Here is an 8,820-nt window from a genome sequence, read left to right as displayed (position 1 = left end):
CCATTATTAATGTTATTAGCTGCAGCAGTGTTTATACTGGTGTGCTAAAATCATAGTGCCAAGAAAAGCCTGGCATATCTCAAATCAAGTCCTTTTTTTAATTTCATTCCTGATACACTATAGAAACTGACAGCTTTATTAGATTTCATGTGACAATTTAGATGGTATAAATGCATTTCTTCTTCTTTTAGCTGCTCCCGTTAGGGGTCACCACAACAGATCATCCGTTTCCATTTCTTCCTGTCCGCTGCATCTTTCTCTGTCATGCCAGCCACCTGCATGTCCTCCCTCACCACATCCATAAACCTCCTCTTTGACCTTCCTCTTTTCCTCTTGCCTGACAGCTCCATCTTCAGCATCCTTCTCCCAATATACCCAGTTTTTCTCCCCCGCACTTGTCCAAACCATCTCAATCCGACCTCTCTTGCTTTGTCTCCAAACCATCCAACCCGAGCTGTCCCTCTAATATACTCATACCTAATCCTGCCCATCTTTATCATGCCCAATAAAAATCGTAGCATCTTCAACTTTGCCACCTCCAGTTCTGCCTCCTGGCTTTTTGTCTGTGCCACCATTTCCAAACCGTATAACATACCTGGTCAAACTACCATCTTGTAAACCATACCTTTCACTCTTTTGGGTACCCGTCTGTCACAAATCAATCCTGACACTCTTTTCCATCCACTCCACCCTGCCTGCACTCTCTTCACCTCTTCTGCACTCCCCATTACTTTGAACAGTTGACCCCAAGTGTTAAATGATCCACCTTTGCCACCTGTACTCCTTGCATCCTCACCATTCCGCTGTCCTCCCTCTCATTCATGCATATGTATTCCATCTTGTTCCTACTGACTTTCATTCCTCTTCTCTCCAGTGCATACTTCCACCTCTCTAGGCTCTCCTCAACCTGCTCCCTACTCTCACTACAGATCACAATGTTATTCATGAACATCATAGTCCACGGAGACTCCTGCCTGATCTCACCCGTCAACCTGTCCATCACCACTGCAAACAAGAAAGAGCTCAGAGCCGATCTTTGATGTAGTCTCACCTCCACCTTGAACCCATTCATCATTCCTACCGCACACCTCACCACTGTCATGCATATCCTGCACCACTTTTATGCAACTCCCGACTTCCTCATATAATACCACACCACCTCTCTCAGCACCCTGTCATATGCTTTCTCTAAATCCACAAAGACACTACGTAACTCCTTCTGGCCTTCTCTATACTTCTCCATCAACACTCTCAAAGCAAATATTGCATCAGTAATGCTCTTTTGTGGCACAAAACCATACTGCTGCTTGCTAATCATCACCACTCCTCTTAACCTAGCTTTCACTACTCTTTCCCATAACGTCATGCTGTGGCTGATAAACTTTATACCTTTGTAGCTACTGCAGCTCTGCACATCACCCTTATTCTTAAAAATCGGTACCAGTATGCTTCTTTTCCACTCCTCAGGCATCCTCTCACTTTCCAATAATCTAGTTATAATCTAGTTAAAAACTCCACTGCCATCTCTCCTAAACATCTCCATGCCTCCACAGGCATGTCATTTGGACCAACTGCTTGTAGAAATGTGTTTCAAATGCACTTAACCACCATTTACCCCAACAATCCCCAAACCTTCCCCACCCAACTATCACCACCACCATGGACAGCCATACACTCCAATGAAATGCATATTTAGGCCTGTAATTTGGCTGGTGTTGTGAAACAATGCCGTTCAAGTCCTTTTTTAATTTCCTCAGACCAGGAGAACTTTCTTGCAAATTTAACCTAATTTCCATAAACTCTCTTGTGTCATCCTAGCCACACAAGATGGAGAACTTCATCCTGTATGAGGAGCTGGGAAAAGGCAGCAGGTCTGTGGTCTATAAAGGCAGAAGGAAGGGGAGTCTAAACTATGTCGCCATCATCTGCACTGACAAGACAAAGAGACCTGAACTCACAAACCATGTAAGATGTTACCTGGGACTTTAAATATGTTTTTAAAAGACCTATGTTGAATTTACAAGCTGTCAACTATATAGACATATCCACTGACAAGACCAAGGTTCCTGTAATCACCAACCACTGAACACCAGTTCAGAAAATTTTATAGGCTATTAAGATTTATAGAAAGTTATAATTATTTTGATTGTTCTGCAGGCAGAGTAATCAGTCAAAGAACTCTGAAGTCTTTTTGAAAATTTTTTTTTATCTCTGTTAAGGTGCGTCTGAGTATTGATCTGAGTCATCGAAATATTGTTGCCTTTTATGAGTGGTATGAGACCAGTAACCACCTCTGGATGGTAGTGGAGCTCTGTACAGGTCAGGAACCAGTTACCCTTACCCAAAATCTTGACTACCCATTTAACATTCTGGTTTATTTAAAATTGCAAACACTGTTATGCATCACATGTTGCCATCCATTGAGTTTTCCCAGCCCCCTCTCTCTTTCTCTCTCTGTTAGGTGGTTCTCTTGAGGCAGTGATTGGTCAGGATGGGTGCCTGTCAGAGAATGTGGTCAGGGGGTTTGGGCGAGATTTAGTCAGAGGACTGAAATACCTTCACAAATTGGGAATCATCTTCTCTGACCTTACTCCTGCTAAGGTGAGTGTTTTAGTATGTGTGATTAGGTGGCTAAAATGAAAGCAAAGCTATTCTATTTAGCTTGCTGCGAGAAATACAGTGAGCCAGAAAAAGACATAGGTTGGCCATTGTAATTTGTATTGACAGCCATTTTTGCTCAGTGATTTTATGCCAGTACACAGCCTTGTTTACAGATTGTTTACTCAAGCTTTAATCTGCCGTAAATGGACCAAACTAATGAATTGGCTGTCCTCTTGTAAAAAATAGCTGCAAAATGGAATGTAGTCGAGACTCTGCCATTCAGCCTTTATAACCTGAAAAGTATGGACCGTGGCCTTGCCAACCCCCTCCTTGTTTAGATGATCCTAGGAGTGTAGACGTGCACCAACAACATCCGTGTAAAACAACAAAGGATGGAACGAACTTGGATAATATGACAATTATGAAAAAATACTGACCATTGTAGCTTTGATATGATGTGAACAATAGGGCTTTGGTGCCTTTTTTTTCCTCTCCTACAGATCCTATTGGATGGCCATGGCATTTTGAAGTTGAGTAACTTCTGTCTGTCCAAGGCAGACGGAGAGCTGCTTGAGGAGTTCTTCATCCTGCTGTCTGCCTCAGAGGAAGCAGCGGGGGGAGGAGAGGATGAGATGGGGGAATCAGACAGCAGCAGCATCAGTAAAAGGTTACGAGGTGAGATTAACATCCTATATTGGCTCTATGTGTTGCTAGTTGTTTTTAGTTGATTGGCAAGGATGTCCATACATATAGTGTCTCAAAATAAAGACATATTTTTGCCCACTTTCTACCTTTGAACAGCCTCCCTTGCTCAGTACCACACCACTATTATGATGAAAATTTGAAAAATAAGCATGATAGAATAGTTGGCAGACATTTGGAGGAAGTGCATGATGGGAAAACTGCTGTGGTGATCTAAATTTGTCCATTCTCTATAAACAATTTGAAAAAATATAAAATGTGTGAATAATCAAATATATTAGGTTTAATTTTCACTTCATCATGTCATTATGAAGCACACAGGCAACAAATACTTCTTATTTAATGAAGGGCATGAAACTTTACTTAACTTTACTTATATGAGGCAGGCCACCAAACTGCACCCCCTGTGTTAAACCAAAATGACTCAGATGATGAAAGACTTGGAGAAAGTTCAAAACCATAAGTTTAGGACCTTCACTTTTTGGGAAAACAAAAGGAAGTGCTCAATGCTTTTTTGGAAAAAAACAGAAAATGTAGGAGGTTAAGCATGTTAGTTATTGTTTGTGTGAACTCTTGTTTGTGTATGTCTGACAAAATACATACATTCAAGCAATAATGACACATTTTCTCTTGATGAAATACCGAAAAACTCTAAAAATGGTTTCCACCTCAAGCCAAACTGTTTTTTGTTGCCAACATTTTTTGACATGAAGATTGGTAGAAAGGCAATGCTCAGAAATCATGCCTAACACTTCCTGTACCTTACTTTTATTGTGTGTGTGTGTGTGTGTGTGTGTGTGCGTGCGTGCGTGCGTGCGTGCGTGCGTGCGTGCGTGCGTGCGTGTGTTTTATATCAGGCTCTCCGGTCTACAGTGCTCCTGAAGTTTTACAAGGAGCAGAGACTAGCACCGGCTCAGATCTGTGGGCTCTGGGTTGCATACTCTACTACATGTACACTGGTACCACCCCAGAAATAACACACACACACACACACACACACACACACACACACACACACACACACACACACACACACACACACCAAATGAGTAATTCTTAGTTATCAAGCAGCTTATCATAAGCCCAAAGCACAAATGTTTTCGTGTTACTATGCAACAGTACATTATTACTCTATAGCTCATACTAGACTATGCAATGCTTTACTATACCACACTATGCTTTAGCATGCTATGGTATGCTATTTGATACTTAGTACTGTCTACTACACTATACCCTTCTTTGTATATAATGAAATAGACTAATTTATTTTTGTGTCCTAGGTAAACCGCCATTTTATTCTGACAGCTACACCGAACTTGCTAAGATGATCGTATACCAGGAACCACCACCGCCCCAACAGACAAGTAGATGCACACATGCATACTCCTCTTATTGATATCTTTGAAATTAACAGTTTTGTTTGCAAGGAATATTTACTTACATGAACAAACAGACTGGAGAGGTGGCGACCATGTCAGGGTGATGTTTTTGATGTAAAATGCTAGATTCATCACATTGTTGAATGCACCACATGTTTAGCCTTAGAATTGTCTTATTCTGGGTATCTGGGTGGCGTGGCGGTCTATTCCGTTGCCTACCAACATGGGGATCGCCGGTTCGAATCCCCGTGTTACCTCCAGCTTGGTCGGGTGTCCCTACAGACACAATTGGCCGTGTATGCGGGTGGGAAGCCTGACGTGGGTGTGTGTCCTGGTCACTGCACTAGTGCCTCCTCTGGTTGGTCGGGGCGCTTGTTTGTGGGGGAGGGGGGCTGGGGGGAATAGCGTGACCCTCCCATGTGCTACGTCCCCCTGGAGAAACTCCTCGCTGTCATGTGAAAAGAAGTGGCAGGTGACTCCACATGTATCAGAGGAGGAGTGTGGTAGTCTGCAGCCCTCCCCAGATATCGGCAGAGGGGGTGGAGCAGCAACTGGGACAGCTTGTAAGAGTGGGGTAATGGGCCAAGTACAATTGGGGAGTAAAGGGAAAAATCCAAAACAAAAAAAAAGAATTGTATTATTATTATTATAGCATAGTCTTGATTTATTTGTGTTAATAAATGTAGCACTTTATTAAAACAATACAGTGAAGGTAGCACCTGTTTTGTCTTTTCCAGTGTCTCCATCCAGCACTCCCAGCGAGGAGTTACAGAGCCTTCTGAAAGGCCTGCTCAACAAAAACCCAGATAAGAGGTAAGGCCTCAAAGAAAATGGTACTATGTTACTGCTGCTTTAGATAATATATCCCAAAATACTTCACTTTAGTCTGCCACTGTCATACCAGTACTGGTATGAGAATACATAAGAGATACAGAGTTTTTGAGGAGAATGACTAATTTTTCTTCTCATATTGTTACTGAGTTTATTAGCTTTCAAGGCCCAATGGGCTTCACCTTTTGATGGTGTCTCTCATCTTTTATCACTCGTGGTTGTTTTTGTTCTTAAGGATGGACTGGCCGGAATTACTGGTCCACCCTTTTTGGAGACAGGTACTGAAAGAGGAGGAGGAGGAGGAGGAGGAAGAAAAACAGGAAGAAGAAAACGAGGGAGAAAATGACAGTGAGGGAGAAGATTCCTCCAGCTCAAAGTATGTTGTCTACCTCTTTTCTATTAGTATTGAAGCCCCTCTTCTGCAAACATTCTTCATTCAGGGACAGAACATGGAAAACGTGAAAGCAAGACGCTCCATTCACCGTTGTGGCAACTGTACCTGCTCCAGATCCATCGTAGTTTAGCAATGGACTTTGTGCAAGATGGACAGCGAGTTTAGCCCCATCTAATCACAAATACTGGAGGTGCAGATGAAGATCCTGCTATTTAGTTCTTAATTCCTCACTGAGGCACTTTGTACCCAGGGTCAGGTCCTGGTTTCTTCCTGTTGTCAGTCCTTAGTAGTGAAAGGTACATTTATAAATGTTGACACAGGGCTCATATCATATTTCCTGGACTATAATTCGCTGTTTATCTACTCGTCTGGCTAGTTCTGCGGCTCCAAAGCGATTTATACAATGTAATTTTGTCAGGCGAATACTGCATTTCATATAGGGCCACTAGATGGCACTGTTTAATCTTGTGACTCAACTGAATATACTGTACCACCAATATAAATGTGACTCACACAAAGCAGCGTTTATGTTTTTGTTTTTTTTCGTCGCAACAACACATTTTTTGCTGAGTGTGATTTATACTGCAGTGTGGCTTGTAGTCCGCGAAATACAGTACTTAGTAACCACAGCACATAACTTTAGAGCTGGAGAATGTACACTGCTCTGATGTTGTCATTCTCTGTTTGTCAATCCTGCTCTCTTTCTCTCACACACACACACACACACACAAACACACACACACACACAGACACACACACACACACACACACACACACACACACACACACACACACACAGAGGCCCCTGCAGCCGTATGGCAGTAGTCACTATGGAACATTAACTCAGATGAAATTTTGTATTTTTATTTGTCTTCCTGTCCCTGTCTGAGGTTGTGATTTCATTCTGGATATTGTTGGCAAATGATACGTGTTTAGTTCGTGATTAAGATAGATAGTTTATTTGTCCTCAAGGAGGAAATTCTTTTCCACTGTAGGTGCATACATAGCACAAACATGTAAGACATACAGAATTATACAGGATTTACAGGGACCCTTAACTACAGGGGTCACACAACACAGAGAAAGACATAGAATGACACTACACAACACACACTGGATTTCTTGTAACCGAAGAGGAGGTCAGTTACTTAAAGCTCGTATGGCTTTAGGAACAAAACTTGCTAATAGATTTGGCTTTTGTCATTTAGTGTGGTGTTAAAACACAATATGGTCATTTTATGGCCTTCTTGAGCCATGGTACTTTTGATTGTGCAATTATATCGCACACAAGTGCATAGTGAGATTGCTTAAAACCAGTCATGGCAACACACACTGATTTCATTTGATTGCATTCAGTTTGCAAAAAAGGCTTAAAATTGTCTCTACATTTGAATGAGATTATCGTTTGTCTGCATGTTGGCCTGTCCATTTTGAAATAAGAGCGAAACTGGAAAATGCAGCAGTATATGGATGCACTTCAGCGAAATAAAAAAAGACAAGCAGTGTACAATATTTGCAACAGGGAAGCAGTTGGGGGGAGTTGATGGGGAGGGGGAGTTAAGCTTGTACATGGTCCGCCCTCAAATATTTACAGAGTGTAGCTTTAAATATAAACAACATTCAAATGATATGTAAGCTACTGTACACTTTTATGTGTCGCTATTCAAGGGATCGATGGACTCAGTAGTGTAATCCTGCCACTGAAGCTCTGCTGTGTTACGCTAATAAAGTAAATAGAACCCCCCCCCCAATAAAGAGAACAAAGATATCTCCCAGAAGGGAATGGAGCCATAAGATCTTGCTCCCCTCAGAGAACCGTAATTCCTAACACTTACTAAACAAGCTGTCTCAACAGGTATCCATGTATGACAGGATGGGCGGCGCTAAGGACGCCATGTTATGGCCAGCTGGCATAGAAACACAAATCACTGTTAAGAATGATGGGGTCGGAGTATAGAGCCAAAATAGCTGCTATTGAAAACCAGAGGTGCAACTAACAATTATTTTCCTTAAGGATTAATCAATTTTTTAATTGATTTATTTTTTACTCTGTAAATTATTAAAAATAAGGAAAAATGTCCACCAAAATTTCCCCAGAGCCTAAAGTGATTTCTCAAAACTGTTTACTTAGTCTGACCAGTGGCCAAAAAAGCCCTTAAATATTCATTTTATAATGATATACACTCACTGGCCACTTTATTAGGTACACCTTGCTAGTACCGGGTTGGACCCCCTTTTGCCTTCAGAACTGCCTTAATCCTTCGTGGCATAGATTCAACAAGGTAGTGGAAACATTCCTCAGAGAGTTTGGTCCATATTGACATGATAGCATCACGCAGTTGCTGCAGATTTGTCGGCTGCACATCCATGATGCGAATCTCCCGGTCCACCACATCCCAAAGGTGCTCCATTGGATTGAGATCTGGTGACTGTGGAGGCCATTTGAGTACAGTGAACTCATTGTCATGTTCAAGAAACCAGTCTGAGATGATTCGAGCTTTATGACATGGCGCGTTATCCTGCTGGAAGTAGCCATCAGAAGATGGGAACACTGGTCATAAAGGGATGGACATGGTCAGCAACAATACTCAGGTAGGCTGTGGCATTGACACGATGCTCAATTGGTACTAAGGGGCCCAAAGTGTGCCAAGAAAATATCCCCCACACCATTACACCACCCCCACCAGCCTGAACCGTTGATACAAGGCAGGATGGATCCATGCTTTCATGTTGTTGACGCCAAATTCTGACCCTACCATCCGAATGTCGCAGCAGAAATCGAGACTCATCAGACCAGGCAACGTTTTTCCAATCTTCCATTGTCCAATTTTGGTGAGCCTGTGCGAATTGTAGCCTCAGTTTCCTGTTCTTAGCTGACAGGAGTGGCACCCAGTGTGGTCTTCTGCTGCTGTA

The 8,820-nt window shown here is 42.3% G+C and overlaps 1 protein-coding gene across 1 annotated transcript in view; it reads left to right on the top strand.

The window, feature by feature from the left end:
- Positions 1 to 1,827: 1,827 nt before the first annotated feature.
- ulk4 (unc-51 like kinase 4) overlaps positions 1,828 to 8,820 on the top strand; it is a 176,672-nt gene continuing 169,679 nt past the window's right edge. The window contains exons 1-8 of the mRNA XM_056286926.1: positions 1,828 to 1,965; positions 2,220 to 2,319; positions 2,462 to 2,601; positions 3,102 to 3,276; positions 4,161 to 4,262; positions 4,584 to 4,667; positions 5,420 to 5,495; positions 5,749 to 5,889. Of these exons, the coding sequence (XP_056142901.1) occupies positions 1,828 to 1,965; positions 2,220 to 2,319; positions 2,462 to 2,601; positions 3,102 to 3,276; positions 4,161 to 4,262; positions 4,584 to 4,667; positions 5,420 to 5,495; positions 5,749 to 5,889 (956 nt within the window). The remainder of the gene's footprint in view (positions 1,966 to 2,219; positions 2,320 to 2,461; positions 2,602 to 3,101; positions 3,277 to 4,160; positions 4,263 to 4,583; positions 4,668 to 5,419; positions 5,496 to 5,748; positions 5,890 to 8,820) is intronic.

This window comes from Lampris incognitus, chromosome 9 (genome assembly GCF_029633865.1).
Source record: "Lampris incognitus isolate fLamInc1 chromosome 9, fLamInc1.hap2, whole genome shotgun sequence".
Lineage (NCBI taxonomy): Eukaryota > Metazoa > Chordata > Actinopteri > Lampriformes > Lampridae > Lampris > Lampris incognitus.
Note: the sequence above shows the minus strand (reverse complement) of the source record. Positions and strands in the feature narration are given on the sequence as shown.